Here is a 15,789-nt window from a genome sequence, read left to right on the forward strand (position 1 = left end):
TCATAGTCTCAGCACCCCTAAACTAGTTTATAACAATTGTAACAAACGCTCTCCATGTTTTTAAACATATTTTTTGTTTGTATGCTTCATTTTGAAGCAGGGTCTCACTTTGTGGCCTGCCTGGCCTTGACCTTTCTTCTTCTGCCTCCTGAGTCCTGGCATTGCAGACATAGAGCATCATGTTTTATTTATTGACAAGTTATTTTTCTTTTAGTTTACTATTAGATTCCCTGATTCTGTGAAGAAGTGGGAAATAGGATAAGGATGCCATGACAAGCAGAATCACCAGAATATTAAAAACCACATCATCTCTGAGTTTTAAAATAGAAAAATCCTTAATCAAGGGCTAGACGGTTCATAATTTCAAATGGAAAAATAACCACAGACAGAGAGGGGTCAACATGTGAAAATGACCCCACATTCTCTAAGTGGACATTTTTAGGCTATTTTTAGTTTCCTCTGATGTTGATAACATGGTGTCAAAGGGCAAAGAGGGAAAGAAACCAATTTTTATTTTGTACTGAACATACTTATTGCAACCTCAGAATAACAAGAAAAACACCTCTCAAATAGAAAGCAGAGAAGGAATCTGCTCTCTCCTGTCATCCCACCAGAGCTACGGCCAGTGTTAGGACATTGTGATGGTTTGAGGGAGAATGGCCCCAGAGGGTTGTATGTTTGAATACAGGGCCCCCAGTTGGGGGAACTGTTTGGGAAGGATTAGGAGTTGTGGCCTTGTTAGAGAGGTTATATCCTTGGGGTGGGCTTTGAGGTTTCAAAAGCCTATGCCATTCCCAGTTAGCTCTCTCTGCCTCAGCTTGTGGATCAAGATGTAAGCTCTCCGCTACTGCCACACCTGCCTGTATGCTGCCATGCTACCCACCGCAATGGTCACAGACTCTAACCCTCTGAATAAATGTCAGTGTCCCCCACCTTCTCACTGCTACTAGCAGCTAAAAAAAGGTAAGGAACTGGCTCTCTCTTTCGTTAAATTCAAGCATCCTTTTTACAAGAAAAAAAGGCAAGGGCCTGGGAGATGAGGAACACCACATTGTGACTTACGTTGATCTCTACACTGGGGAAGAGAGTGCAGTCTTTGGCCTTGGCCGATGCTGCCCCTCGTGCTGACTTTTGGCGTCTACAGTTGGGACCAAGGCATTTGGAGAGCTCCAGCTTCAGTTTCTTCAGCCCGCAGGTGGCTATCCACTTCAGAACAAAAAGGTAACCAGGTAAGTCAGGCCTACATGAGAAGTTGACTCACGCACAGGTCAAAGGCTTTTGTTTGAAATATGCTCGGGCTTTCTCTGCGCATTTACTATATGCTGATTCTCTCCCCAGCTCTGGGAAAGATGCACAAGAATGGCCAACAGGGAACCAAAAGTATTGAGCATATACTCGGCCTTGGCTGGTAGATGCTGTTGATTCTTTAACACCCAGCATAACCTTTTACGATAAAGGTCAGATTTAAATGGCCTAAAGTTCAGACTCTAAAACCAACCAGGACAACCTGTCTCTTCATCCAATAAAAAGAAGTCAGGATGTAGGCTCCAATCCATCTGATCATGACATCCAGGGTTAACCCAACCAGAATCAGGGTCAGACTGTCATTGAATGGTTGTGTGGAGAAAGATGATATGAACCAGTAGGGGGATTTCTGTTGATTACACCCCAAAGTATCCAATATCAATAAAGACTATGACAAAATACACTTGGTCATGCCTCATATCAACCGTAAGAAATAGGCACTGTCTTCATTTTATTTATTTATTTTGGGTTTTTCTTTTTCTTTTCTTTCTTTTTTCCTCTTTCTTTCTTTTTTTTTTTTGAGACGGGTCTCTTTATTAGTCCTGGTTGTCATGGAACTTGCTAGGAAGACCAGGTTGGCCTTGAACTCATAGAGATCCACTTGCCTTTTCCTCTTAAGTGTTGGGATTAAAGGTGTACACCACTAGGCCCAGCTGGTTTTCATTTTACACAGTGAGACTGAATATAGTTATGTGACTTCCCAAGACTACCCAGATAGGAAGTAGCAGACTCTATGAGCTTATTGCCATTACTGCACGTGTCACGGTAAGCAGCCATGCTTAACAGGTTCACCCCCTTCCATGTATGTCCACCCTCTTAGAAGCCATAGTTGGTAGAAGGAATACTAAGGGGCGTGTGCTGATATGCACAACTTAGTACCTCTCGACTTGAGCAAACGGTGTCCTTCCTGGGCAGCTCAATAGAAGAGTTAGTCCTTCTAGAAAGCTTCCCTTGAGGGTACCTCTTGTACACAGAACCTAGGAGAAACACAGCAGTATTACCACGGATATATTTATTCCTCCTCTCTTTCTCATGTCAATTGCCCTGCAATTCAAATTCATTGCAAATTTAGGTATAATTTGCTGAAGATGTAGAAAGTAAATTCTGATGATAGGGGTGGGCTGCTCAGGGCTCCCCTTCTCCATTCAGCAAGAATACAGCTAGGATGGGTACTGTGATGGTTAATCTTTGTTGTCAAATTGACTGGATTTAGAGCCGCCTAGAAGGCATGTCTCTGCATGTATCTTTGAGGGAACTTCCAGAGATAATTTACTGAGGAGGACAGACCTGTACTGATTGTGGGTGGTGTCATTGCAAGAGCTGGGGTTCTGGACAGAATAAATGGAAAAAAAGGGGGAAATATCAGCATTCAGCTTTCCCTGCTCCCTGACCATGGACAAGTATGACCCTGTGTCCCTGCTGCCACAGCTGGGACAACTTTCACACCAGGATGGGCTATAGCTCATCAAATCCCGAGCAAATACAATCTTCCTTTAGTTGTTTTTGTTTGTATTTTGTTATGTGAAAAAGAAAGGTAACTAATATAGGTACCATTTTCTAGTAACCCCATGGCAGGCCTAGGGAAATCTTTATTCTTCTCCTAACTGTCCTCAGGACTCAGGGAAAGGCCTCACTCAGAAGGCACTAGTGCACCCAAAGACAGTGAGAGAGCACACCCGCACATGCTCATTTCTTTGGCTGGGACAACTGAGTTGTTTAAGGACAGGCCTGTCCTAGAGGCTGAGTCCTGAGGGAGCTGGATGGGGCTGCTATCCTCACCATGTTGCCCATGGCCAGGAGCCATTCAGATGCATATATTGTCTTTAGCTTACCCACACTATTCCCTGAGTCTGTGTAGAACAGAGAGAACGATGTATCTTCTGCCCTGGGCTTGGCCTTCCTCCTCTGTTCCACCATCCCTTCTTTCCCAGGATGGACTGAAGCTAGAAGACATTTGATTAGCTGGTTGGGCTGTTCTGTAGGTCCCACTAATACCACGCTGCTTGGCTATCTCAATTTCAGCTAAGATCTACCCTGGACACGGGACGCTCAGGCTCCTCACTCCCATCTCAGGTTCCCTGCCCTTGTCTGTACCATTAAGTAATAGCTATGTAGCATTACCAGTTCTCGATGTTTCTGGACACAGTGTTAAGTGCTTAGTGTGCCTGTGCCATTTCCTCGTGGTCCCCCAGGTTACAGATGGGCTAATAAGAAGACAGCATGGAGGATCCTGGGCTTGCTGCCCTGAACCACATTGCTATAAATTTTTTTCTTCAAAATGAAGACACATAGTCTCAGGTTTACGAAGTGAGTACTTTCGTAAAAATAGCTAGGGCTTCTCTTGATGAATCCCTTTTGGTCTGAACCCTGTTAGTAAAATCAGCAACTAGGGAGCTGATTGCTGAGGCCTTATGAGAAGCATCTTGGCTGATGGGCTGGCAGCCCATCAAGCGTAACCATCATTTAGTCACTTTCATGATTAACTCATGCCTCAGTGGCGCCTGAGCTGACCCTTCACCCCTGCCTCTCCACCGCCATGCCTTACCTGGAGAGATACTTGCTTCGCCATTGAGGGGATGACACTTCAGAGCTTTCAGTTGGGAGCTCTTTTCTCCATCCAGGTCATCTTGAATGTTCTAGAAAACAGGCCGTCTTTCCCATCAGAGACCTGCTACCCGTGGTAGGCAGTTCCCCAGTCACCCTGACCTCAACCTGCCAATCAAGAACATTTCCAGGAAGGGAACTAAGGGAGTTAGCACCTCAGGCACCTATGTTCTGCAGCATATTTCATGGGGGGAGGTCTGGGTTTGGGAGTGAAAAGGTGTATGAATGTGTACATTCATGCTTGTAGTGTGAAAGAGCACTAGAGGAGCAGTGGGTGTTTGCCAGAATGTTCTTTACTAGTTTTCAGATTCTCTTCTTACAAGACTAGGTTTTCTGGGTCTCCAGCATGGCAAAACAACCATTTAGGTAACTTCTATACTCTAATTTTGTTGTTTTGGGACAGGGTCTCACTGTGTAGCTTTTGCTGCCATGGAGCTTGCTCTGTTGACCAGTCTGGCCTTGAACTCATAGAGATCTGTCTGCCTCAACCTCCCAAGTGTTGGGATTAAAGGCGTGTGCTAGTATGCCTGACATTTCTGTGTCCTCTTGGGCCCCTCAGTTTTAGAGGAATTCGTTCCTTACTGGGCATAAATAGAATGTAGAAGTGATTTAATAATGTCAGCTGAGGTACCAGGCCAGCAAAGGGACCCTTTTGTGAACTGTGATAAAAAGGGCCTAGATGCCATCACTCCAAGGAGTGTCCAGATCACTCCAGGGAGTGCCCAGCCTGTCAGGAGGGCCTAATATTAGTCATGGTGCAGCCTGGCTGTCCTCATACCAAGCCAGTTCATGAACCACTAACGGTCCCAAAAGACGGCCCTGAGATTCTGGGGTTCTCTTGGAGTTGGGAGACATTAAGAGGAGGTAGAAATGAGTCTGGGATATTGGGTTTCTATGAGTGAAACCCTGGAAGGCCTTGGAAATGCAGCCCCGTGGACAAGCTATACATCCCTGGGATAGACTTCCCATTCTGAAATGTGTGTGTTCACTAGTCAGTGACCTGCTGAACAGCCCTCACAACACTGTGCTGTGAAGGGTCTCCCCTCTAGAAGGCCCTCTGACCACTTAGGTGAGCAGTGAGTATTTTATGCAGGACACGTTTGATGGCCATGAATGAAGACAATCCCAGGTAGGCTTAGGTTAAGTCTGAGAGTCAGTCATATCCAAGCTTAGGCTTGGTTTGTGGCAACAAAATCCTACTAGTGACCTTATTCTTTCCCCCACAAACCCTCCATGTCTAGCTATCACATGAGGAGGAAGAGGGTGTAGTTCCATGAATCCTAGAACTAGGCTCTGGAATGAAGCTGAGTAGAAGTACAGGGGAGTAGGGAAGCCATAGATGTCCCCTCTAAGCTGAGAGGCTGGCCCTTTTCCCAGTGGCCCCCAGGGGACATCCCTCCTCAAGTCTCTGCCCCCACCAGTGCTAGCCCTGAGACCTGGCCCAGTCCTTTTAAGATCTAGGAAAGACAAGGAGACAAACTGGAAACAAATCCTCTGTGTGTTATTAGGGAGGGGAGTCAAACCATTCTGGCCACTGAGGGGGCTGTGGGCTTGGGAGGACAGAGATTCTTGGGCGAACTTTGCTTCAGCATCTTTGTCTTGTTTTTCTGGAGCGCTGCACTTTTCTGGTCTTTCCCCGAATGGTTCTTCAGGGAAGCCACGAGGAAGGCACACTGCAATAGGAGTTGGATGGTTAGCAGCACACTGGCCACTGTGGGACTGTGGATCACACACACACACACACACACACACACACACACACACACACACACACACACACACACCATAGACAGTCCCTATGTTCTCTTTCAGTTGGCCAATGACACTACTGTCTGCTAGTTGCCCCAAAGACGACCTTGGTAAGTACTTTAGTTTTCTTCTTCTCTCTCACCCTGTGTATTCCATCAGCTATAAATTTGGTTAACCCATCTTTAAATACTCTCCTGTCTGTTTCCTTATTCCCATTCTCATTACTCCCAGCATGATCTGGTACCTTCTCATCTTTCTCATTTCACCTGTACTATTCAAATCTCCTTTGGGGAAGTAGTTTTTAAAATGAATTTTGAATAACAAAGTGCAGGGTATGAACGATCTAGAAAAAAAAAAAGCAGGCAGAGAATACAACAGGTGCAAAGTCTGAGGTTAGAGCCTGGATGTAGTGGTGAACACTTTTAATTCCAGCACTTGGGGGCTAGAGGCAGGAGGATCTCTGGTCTAGAAAACAAGTTTCAGCAAAGACCGCTATATAGAGAAACCTTGTCTTGAAAAACCACACACACACACACACACACACACACACACACACACACACACACACACACACACACACAAAGACTGAGGGAACACAAAGGAGGCCAGAATCTTCAGCATGTAGATCAAACTCCAGTGATAGATAGGAAACCCCATGTTCCATCTGAAGCCTTGGCTGTCAGTGGATCTAGACATGGAGAGGGAAGCTGGTGTGAGCTGATTTGTGTCTCCTAAGATACGTTGCAACTGGTAGCTGCAAATGTGACCTTAAAAATAATATCTCTTGCAGCTGATTTTAAAATGTAAGTCAGGATGATGTCATATCGGAGTAGGACAGGCCTTTTAATTTAGTATGACTAGTGTTCTTGTGAGAGAAAAGACCGACACGCAGGGCAGACAGCTATGTACATATGGAAGCATAGGTCGGAGTTATGCTCATACAGCTGAGGAGTGCCCAGCGTAGTCAGGGACCAAACGTTAGAGACACCTTCTTGACTAGGCCTACGCTTTGGCCATCTCAGCCCAGTTTTAGCAAAGAATTCACTCAGTGAGTTCAGCAAGACCACTCTACCCTTGATTTTCATATCGCCCCCGCTTGAGTTCAAAATCCTTGGGCTGGTTTTAAAAAGAACCTTCGTACCCTTGAAGCCTAATCAATTCCCTCTTAGTGGTTTTCCATCCATTGGGTGCTCACTGGCTACAAATCCCCAGCTATTTCTGCTGTGTTTGGGGTTTTGCATTTGAACTGCCTCCTCTATTGCAATAGTCTTAGAAACCTTCCATGCCATTTATAATAAGCATCCAACACACTTGTTTTTCATCAAAACTAAAGGGATGCAATAATGAAGGGTTCTACCCATAGCCTACAGAAAACATGGCCCTGCTGCTACCTTGATTTCAGACTTCTAGTCCTTGGAAGCACAGAAGCATAAATGTCTTTTTAATCCAAGCTACCCTGCTTGTAGCATTTTGTTGTGGCAGCCATGGCAGTGAAACACAGGGACAGTACATGTATTAAACCCAAGCCCAAGGCATACCTTTTGGGAGTAGTTGAGAGCTTTTTCTATCTCATATATGATGGCATTGATGTCATCACTCTCATAAACACCTGGAAACAAAACACATTAACAAAGCATTAGGGGAGGGTACGGATCTGGGCAAAGGTCAACGTCTGCATGCATGAAGGCCAGGTGGAAGAGACAAGCCCAAGGGGCAAGATGGGACCGCAGTGGACTGACCTGACCAGCCCAACCCTGTATCATCCAGTAGTATATTGTCATCAAGTGCGTAACTGGCCATGGGACTCACTGAACTGGCACTCACAGGAAGTGCAAATTAGGTGCAAGGCTTTTGCTACTCTGTGGAATGGAAACTACCTGTATGGTAATTATTTGCAATGACTAATATCTGCAGTAAACATATCAATGTCACTTTTGAGTGGGACTCGAATGTTTGGCAAGTACACTGGACATTAACGCTGGCTGACCTGCTTGAGGCTGTGCCTCTACTCATCTGCTGAACAGGGCAGATAGCCATCTACTTCATGGTGTTATAGTGAAGATCAAGTTATAGAGTGTGTGTAAGGTGCTTAAGCTGTGTCTGGCATCTCATAGCTGTTCTGTGTTTGCTATTATCAGTGATCATCCTGGGAATGTCAATGAACACATCCAGCAAGTTCACAGCAAGAAAGATCTGAAAACTGCTCCACAGCTCCACCCCCAGGCATGTCCTGCCTGGAAGTGACTTCATCTGTTGAGTCATAGAGCTTGGAAGGAATTAGTGTGTCCTAGCTTCAATCCCTCCCATATTATTGTAAAGATCATTGCACATGCACACCATCTAAGCCATCATTTAATTCATATATTTTAATTTCATTTACTTCTTGTAAATGAATATTTTAAAAAATGAAAATTTGTTATAGCCAACAAAGTGAAGTCAGCATTTTTCTAAAATGTTAAAATAAGCACGCAGTTATCATAACTATTACACACACACACACACACAGAGGCTGAGAGTGGGCACAGCCTTGCTCCATGTACCATCTACAGATATTTTATGGGTCACTTGTGGATATACCACACTTTGGGACCTATACATCTAAAGGATCTTTACAATGTGTTCTATATCTGATGTGTGTGTGTAATAGTTGTGATAATAGTTATCTCTCACACACACAAAATACACAAATATCAATGTGGGGCATTCATCACAGGGCTTTATGCATGCTAGGCAAACACTCTACCACTGAGGTCACCTTCAGTGCTGATTTCTACAGTACATTAAGGCTTCACCTTTTAAAAAAATTACAGTTAAGCTGGGCGGTGGTAGCGCATGCCTTTAATCCCAGCACTCGGGAGGCAGAGGCAGGCGGATCTCTGTGAGTTCGAGGCTGGGCTGGACCGATAGCCTCCAAAACAATACAGAGAAACCCTGTCTCGAAACCCCCCCCCCAAAAAAATTACAGTTAAAATTTACCCAACATAAACTACCAGTTTACGTTTGGAGGGACTGGGTATTGAACCTGGGTATACAAAGGGCTAACCTCACCACTGAGCTGCACCATCTTCTCACAGTAACTTTAACTAATCGTTCAGTGGCACTAAGTACATTCATGCTATTGTACACCCACCATCATTAGCCATTTCCAGAACATTAGTTTAACATTTTTATTTTTTGCCTTTGAGAACAGGGAACAGAACCCAGGGCCTATGAATGCTACATGTGCCCTTGACCACTGAGCTATATCCCTAGTCTCTAATTTTAATTTATTTATGCATGAACACATACATATACTTATGCATGCTGTAACATGTGTGTTAAGGTCAGAGAACTACTTGTGGGATTTGAGTCTCTTCTTCCACCATGTGTGATCCAGGGATTGAATTCAGGCTTGATGGCAAGCCCCCTTACCCATTGAACCATGTTTCTGGCCTCCTAATTTTATTTTTTAGAATTGTTCTATTATTTTATGTGTGTGGAAGTTTGCTTGCAGGTGTCTGTGCACATATTAGTGACAGATGCCCTGGAAGGCCAGGAGAAGGTATTAGATCCCCTGGAACTGGAGTTACAGAGGGTTGTGAATTGCCATGTGGGTGCTGGGACTCAAACCTGGGTCCTATGGAAGAGCAGTTAGTGCTTTTTAACAGCTGAACCCATCCTCCAGCCCTCCTAATTTAATAAAAATGATTTTCATATGTTGTTTCTTGGGACTATTTCAATACCAAAGGGAACCAGTGTTAAGACACTGTCGGGAAAGAAAGAGGCAAAGGAAGAGGAAACACCCACATACCTGTTTCCCCAAACCAGTGGAGGCGACCTCGGGCAGCCCGGGTGAGCTCCTTGTAGGCAGTAGCTGTGTCAGTACGGCTGGCATAGCAGGCAGTACTCAGTTGTGGTTCGCCCACATAGAAGAGACAGACATTCAGCTGGAGGTCGCAACCTCCACAGGCCTCTGCCACATAGGCACTGAGCATGGACTGAGGGGAAGAGAGACCGGAAGTCCACACCTGAGGGCCTGGGAGCTGCTGCTCTCGCAAGAGGTCAGCTGGCCATCTTCCTCTAAAAGAACATTTCTGATTGTGTGTGTTGGGGTGTGGGTAGGGTATATGCATGTGAGCACAGGTTCCCACAGAGGCCAGAAGAGGGTATTAAATCCTCTGGAGTTGCAGACAATTGTGAGCCACCTGACATGGGTGCTGGGAATTGAATTTGGGTCTTCGACAAAAGTAGTAGATGCTCTTAACTCCTGAGCCATCTTTCTAGTCCCTGGTCACCTTTCCTGATGGTCCAGCTGTGTGTAAAGACCTGAGCCTGAGGCACCATTTCTTCTCATGTTTTAACAGGGTATGGCAGGGATTGTGACCTGAGAGTCTGATTATGCCAATTGTGGTCTGTAATGGACCACACAGCAGCATGGACAAGCTGGGAACTTGTCAGTTATGAAGACTCTCACTCCCCAACTGAGACCTGCTGAGCTAGGAGCTGTGTTGTGACTGTATCCCTAGGTTCTTGTCTGTGGTAAAGTATGAGAAGAGGTAGTTTAGATACTTGTGCTGGGCTGAGGGGTGTGGTTCAGTGGCAGAATGCTTGCCTAGCAAAAGCAAGGGCCTGGAGTCTATACTCAAAACTGAAGAAAGCTAAAAAAAAAAAAAAGAAAGAAAGAAAGAAAAAAAAGACAATAGAAAAATGAACATGGTGGTGCAGGCCTTTAATCCTAGCACTTGGGAGGCAGAGGCAGGTGGATTTCTGTAAGTCTGAAGTCAGCCTGGTCAGCATAAGCAAGTTCCAGGCCAGACCTTATCTCAACAACAAAAAAGACAATAGATGTCTAGGATGGAAACTACTCACCACATCTTGGTCAGGAACACCCCCTGTGAAGAGGTAGATGCCCTGAGACTCATGTTTTTCTTTGTCCTTGAAGTCCACTTCTATGGCCTTCCGCAGGGCACCGAGGACATTTCTGCTTCCTTGACACTGTAGGCCCAGGGCCCACCTGGGGAGGCAGGGACATAAGGCTTTGAGGTCCCAAGGACAGTGAGAAGAGTTTTCTAATGTCTGCCCTGGGCTGTGGGAGGGCAGGGCTGCAGAGAGCTCCATCCAGGTAGAGAGGGGGACAGGGAAGACAATGCTATAGACACAGCAACAGAAATGCTGGACCACCTACCGCCAGGCACTTTGTAAGTTGTCGTGGCTCATGGGAACCATCTCAGGCCTCCAGCTCTCAACCGTGCTTCCAAACCTTTGAGGAAGCAAAAGGGGCTTGTTTTTTAGGCCATATGTCCATTCTGTGTCCCTGTTCTTTGGGTTCTACATGCCTTTAGGGAGACGAAACTCTGACAATAACCCCCAAAATGTTGAACTGTTGCTGGCCTGGGGTAGTCACAAAATTTTCTTTTTCATCATAACACATTGAAGCAAACTCCCTGTGGATCAGGCCAAGATTCTCAAGTAGGGACAGAGTGCAGGGCCAGCTCTGGCTGCTGCCCTCTGATACTCTGAAGTCTCCCTTCTCTGCAGAACTTCTTTGTCCCCACAGGGAGCCCAGGCTCCCCTCATAGCACACTTCCTCTCTCAGGCTGAGCCGTGGTCTTTTTCTATAAATATGCATGGTCTTATTTTCTTTCTAAGACAAAGTTTAAGATTCCCAAGAGGAGAATTTATCCCTTTATGGATGACAATGTACCTTTCTCTGTGTCAAGATGAATCTCTCTTGCTGAACCTAGGCCTCCTCTGTGCCAGTCTCTGGGGAGAATCCCATATAACTCCTCCTTAGTAGACACACTCCATGCCCCTTTCCCATCACCCCAGACAGCTGTGAGCCCTCCACTCCATGCCCCTTTCCCATCACCCCCGACAGCTGTGAGCCCTCCACTCCATGCCCCTTTCCCATCACCCCAGACAGCTGTGAGCCCTCCCCTCTGCAGCCTTGGGAAGCTACTGTCTCCCGGTATCTTCTCTCTTCCCTTTGACATGATGGACAGCTCCCTGGAAAAGCTGCTCCACCATTGCTCCCACTTGAATCCATCACTGTCACACTTCTGCCTTGGGGGATGCTCCTGCCTTCTTCCTGCCCCCTGCAGCAGGCTGTCCCTAGCAGTCAGTCCACAAATCTATGGCACTTGGGTTACAAATCCAAAATATACCAAAGAGGCAAAACACTTTCATTTTATCCCCTCTCCTAAAATTGTAACTCTTTGTTCTATTTTTTCATTAAAATGCATAGGTAAATATATTTACAGAGATGGAGCTATTCAACATGTATGATTTATCACCTGCTTGCTTCTGCTGCTTTGGCTGCTGAGGACATTTTTTTCCCCTGCAGTGCAGGTAAGTGCTCTGCCACATCTTTCCTTTGCCTTCCCAACACCGCTCTCTGTTGTTTTCTTCCTATGTTCTGGCTTCCCTTCCTGTCTTCATTGGTAACTCCTAGTGCTTGCTCAGTGCTCTCTGTCTCTCCTCCTCCCTACAGGGGTAAACACTGCTCCAATCATATAACTAGGCAACAGTGGCTCCCAAGCCCATGCTTCTCTGCTAGGACTCCTTCCTGGAAGGCCTGCCAGGATACTTTTAGACATCTCCAAACTCTTAGGACACTTAAACTCACAGTGTTGAAAACTATCCCCATGTCCCAACTGACTCTTCTGCCTTTGTCTCCTGAGTGCTGGGATTGTTGGTGTGTCACTATGCCCGGCTAAAACCACCTCTGCTGCACCTGGGCTATCATCATCTCTCCGTCCTTCCTAGATTCCCCACAGCCAAACCACTCCTCCCTCTGCAGTTTGCAACTCTCCAGTGCTCTCTTTCTTGCCCCTCCCTCCATTCGCACTCCGTTATTTGCGTGTGGCATGAGGACTAGAGCAGAAGCACACTGGTCTCCTTCCGTCTGGTGTTAAGCCTTCTCAGTTCACCCTTCACATTGCTGCGTCAACAACGGAGGATGAAAACCTGATCGCGTTATATCACGTCACTCAAACCCCAGCTCCCCCCCCCCCCCCCCCAGCATGGACCTGTATAAATTCTCCATCATCCGCAAAGCATCTTGTCTGGATATCCTCATGGAACTGCTCCACAGTCCCTACAATTCCATCGTGCCTCACCATTTCTGCACCTCAGCTCATGCTGCTCCCTCTACCTGGGGTGCCCCTTCCTTAGTGTACACCATCCCTATGAGCAGGGCAAACCTTATCCACCCATCAAGACCCAGCTAGAGAGGTACTTCCTCCACGAAGGCTTCTTAACCTTCCCCCGGCCCAGCTAGAATGGGCTGAGCCGGCCTTCCATCCTTCATGGTCCATGGAACCTTCTGCCTATTCATCAGGAAACACTCAACAGCACTTATTTCTTAATGGGTCTTCCCTACTAGGCCATAAATTCCTTGAGGACAGGCACTGTGCACATTGTGTACATTCATTTCTGGATCCCAGTGCCCGTATACTGCCTTGCACATAGCAAGTTCTCAATGAAACCTTGATAGGTAGATAAACAGATAAAAACACTGTATGAAATAACCTTGATAGGTAGGTAAACAGATTAAAAAACACTGTATAAAATGTCTCTCCAAGGAAGGGAGCAAGAGACAGGGTGAAGGAGGGATAAGAGAGGACAATAGGGCTGAGAATGTAAAAGTATATTATATGCACACATGACAATGTCATAATACAGCCCATTATTTTTGACTAATTGTTATGTACTAATAAAAAGGAAAATGTTAGCTGGGCGTTGGTGGCGCATGCCTTTAATCCCAGCACTAGGGAGGCAGAGGCAGGCAGATCTCTGTGAGTTCGAGACTAGCCTGGTCTACAAGAGCAAGTTCCAGGACAGCCTCCAAAGCCACAGAGAAACCCTGTCTCGAAAAACAAAACAAAACAAAAAAAGAGGAAAATGTTGCCCTAAACATTTTCATTTGAATTTATTAAGGAAAGATTAGGCCCTGGCCTGTTGTTTAGTACTATCTGCTGACTTAATAGACTGAGAACATACCCTGTGGGCTTTTAGGCCTTCTCTAATTAAAATTGTATGCAATTAAAAAATGTATGTTTTCTGTTTTTGAAACAGGGTCTTGCTATGCATTCATGGCTGGCCTGGTATTCACTATGCAGCTCAGGCTGACCTCAAAATTGTTTTATAACTATAGCTTAAGATATATATATATATATATATGCTTCAAATTTTGTATACTATTTATTTATAGATTAAAATTTAATTTAAAATTCAAGTACCAAGTATTTGCAATACTTGCTAAAACCAGGCTAAGATTAAGATCAGGGCATGGCTGGGTCCTCCTCTTTTTTCTGCTGTGTTTACTAGCTTGAAAGCCAAATGGGGCAATGGGGTGATTTACATCATCCTGGACGATCAAGTCATGTGTTTTGGGGCCACTTACCACCTTTGCCCCAGTGGGATAGTCCTATAGCTGTTCAATTATTTAAGACCTCAAACAAGATCACCCAAATCAGATAAACTGATGGGCATCATAGGATACTGGTCCCTTATAACATCACTGGCTATGGCCCCGCTGTTTGCCTGAAGCCGCAGTCCGGTGGTGGCATCCACACACAGCCTCTCCCCTTGGCCCCCATGGGGGTTCCGGGAACTTACGCGATGATATTGAAGTGGTCTTTATTGGACATCTGCTCCTCTAGCAGCAGCCGCAGGGAGTGCTGGATATGAATAATGTACATGGAATTGGTCACCGAGACATCCAGCAGTATAACAACCCTAAAGAGAAACACAAGCTTCAAGAGGCAACCTGAATCTCTCAGATAATGTTTGCTCCATTCCATTTTACTATTTAAAGGTTTTTCCAGGAGGGATTTTGCATGCCAAAATTATAGGTGGCCAAGAATCTCTGTGGTTTGAGACCAACAGAAGTAGGCTTATAATAGTAATTCGGGGTATTGTGGGACCTTGTGTCTTTCTTCTGTAGTGGAATGCAGTGAAGGTGGTTTAAGCACTGAGGACTGTATGTGGTGATTTCAAGTCAGAGGACCTCTCTTTCCTGCGGTGTGTTTACAAAAAGATTCCTCAGAGTCAATTATAATGCATCAAATGAGGTACATTGGGATAACCCCCCCCAAAAAACACACTGCACAATTGGCGTCCTCATTTCTCTGTGGGAACAGCACTATCTCTATCAGTTCATGTGAGTTGGATGGAGATGGCACACACCATGCTTCAGGAGTAGGCATTTGACCCTAGGATTCAGAATATCATATCTCCCTGGCCAGTCTGATGGCCCGTGAATGCTCAAGCTCTGGAAATGCAAAGCTGGTAGTAAGTAGTTCCATGGCTGTATTATCACCTGCAAGGAAAACCCTATCTGAAAACAAAACTCTCAGAAAGGAAAACAGAGCTGGAGGATTCTTGACAAGATGAACCCTCTGCATGCAGCTACACTGCTGACAAGCCTGGGCTAGAATTCTCAGTTACCTTCATCAGACTGCTCTGTTTCACGCTCACTTCAGTTCTCTCTCTCTCTCTCTCTCTCTCTCTCTCTCTCTCTCTCTCTCTCTCTCTCTCTCTCTCTCTCTCTCTCTCTGTGTGTGTGTGTTAACCATGTAATCCAGGCTAGCCTCAAATCTGTAATCCCCTCTTCTCAACCTTCCAGGAGCTGGAATAGCTGTACCACCATACCCATCTCTCCATTGCTTCTCATCGAAAGGATCTTGAGATATGATGGTTGATATGGGTGATGACACCTCTGAGGCTGCCCGTGGGGAGAGATGAGATGGATAAACACCAGGTCACATACCCGACCCCACAAGGAACAAGAGTGCACTTTGCGGGATCAGTACCTCCTTTCACAGACAGCGCCCCAGATTCTTCTGCTGGCCAGGGAGAGCCACTGGAGCCGACTCTTGTATATCTGCACAGCTTTCCCAAGCTGCTTCTGTAAAAACATGGGCTACCATGAGTGAATGTGCCAAGGGTGGCAATTAAAGCCTGGATCTGTGAGGAGGGGAGGCACTCCAGATGGCTTCTGGAAGTGGTACATACAGGCAGTATAAACATTTTGCTAGGCCAGATACAAGTCCATCATGCTAGTCCATCACAAAACTATGAAAGGGAGAGCTTAAGTATTTCCTTCAAATGTGGGACAAATAGATATCACCCCAAAGGACCAGAGACTCT

General features: G+C 45.7%; 1 protein-coding gene across 4 annotated transcripts in view; it reads right to left on the minus strand.

Annotated features, from left to right (window-relative positions):
- Vwa3a (von Willebrand factor A domain containing 3A) overlaps positions 1 to 15,789 on the minus strand; it is a 62,859-nt gene that overhangs the window by 8,246 nt on the left and 38,824 nt on the right. For all 4 annotated transcript variants that reach the window (XM_040755335.1, XM_040755324.1, XM_040755329.1 and 1 more), the window contains 11 exons: positions 15,453 to 15,547; positions 14,257 to 14,376; positions 10,823 to 10,897; positions 10,507 to 10,651; positions 9,449 to 9,635; positions 7,197 to 7,267; positions 5,433 to 5,582; positions 3,851 to 3,941; positions 3,138 to 3,248; positions 2,185 to 2,282; positions 1,063 to 1,206 (listed from right to left, as the gene is read on the minus strand). In XM_040755335.1, coding sequence (XP_040611269.1) covers positions 1,063 to 1,206; positions 2,185 to 2,282; positions 3,138 to 3,248; positions 3,851 to 3,941; positions 5,433 to 5,582; positions 7,197 to 7,267; positions 9,449 to 9,635; positions 10,507 to 10,651; positions 10,823 to 10,897; positions 14,257 to 14,376; positions 15,453 to 15,547 — 1,287 coding nt within the window. The remainder of the gene's footprint in view (positions 1 to 1,062; positions 1,207 to 2,184; positions 2,283 to 3,137; positions 3,249 to 3,850; positions 3,942 to 5,432; positions 5,583 to 7,196; positions 7,268 to 9,448; positions 9,636 to 10,506; positions 10,652 to 10,822; positions 10,898 to 14,256; positions 14,377 to 15,452; positions 15,548 to 15,789) is intronic.

The sequence above is a fragment of the Mesocricetus auratus genome, unplaced genomic scaffold (assembly GCF_017639785.1).
Source record: "Mesocricetus auratus isolate SY011 unplaced genomic scaffold, BCM_Maur_2.0 Super-Scaffold_4256, whole genome shotgun sequence".
Lineage (NCBI taxonomy): Eukaryota > Metazoa > Chordata > Mammalia > Rodentia > Cricetidae > Mesocricetus > Mesocricetus auratus.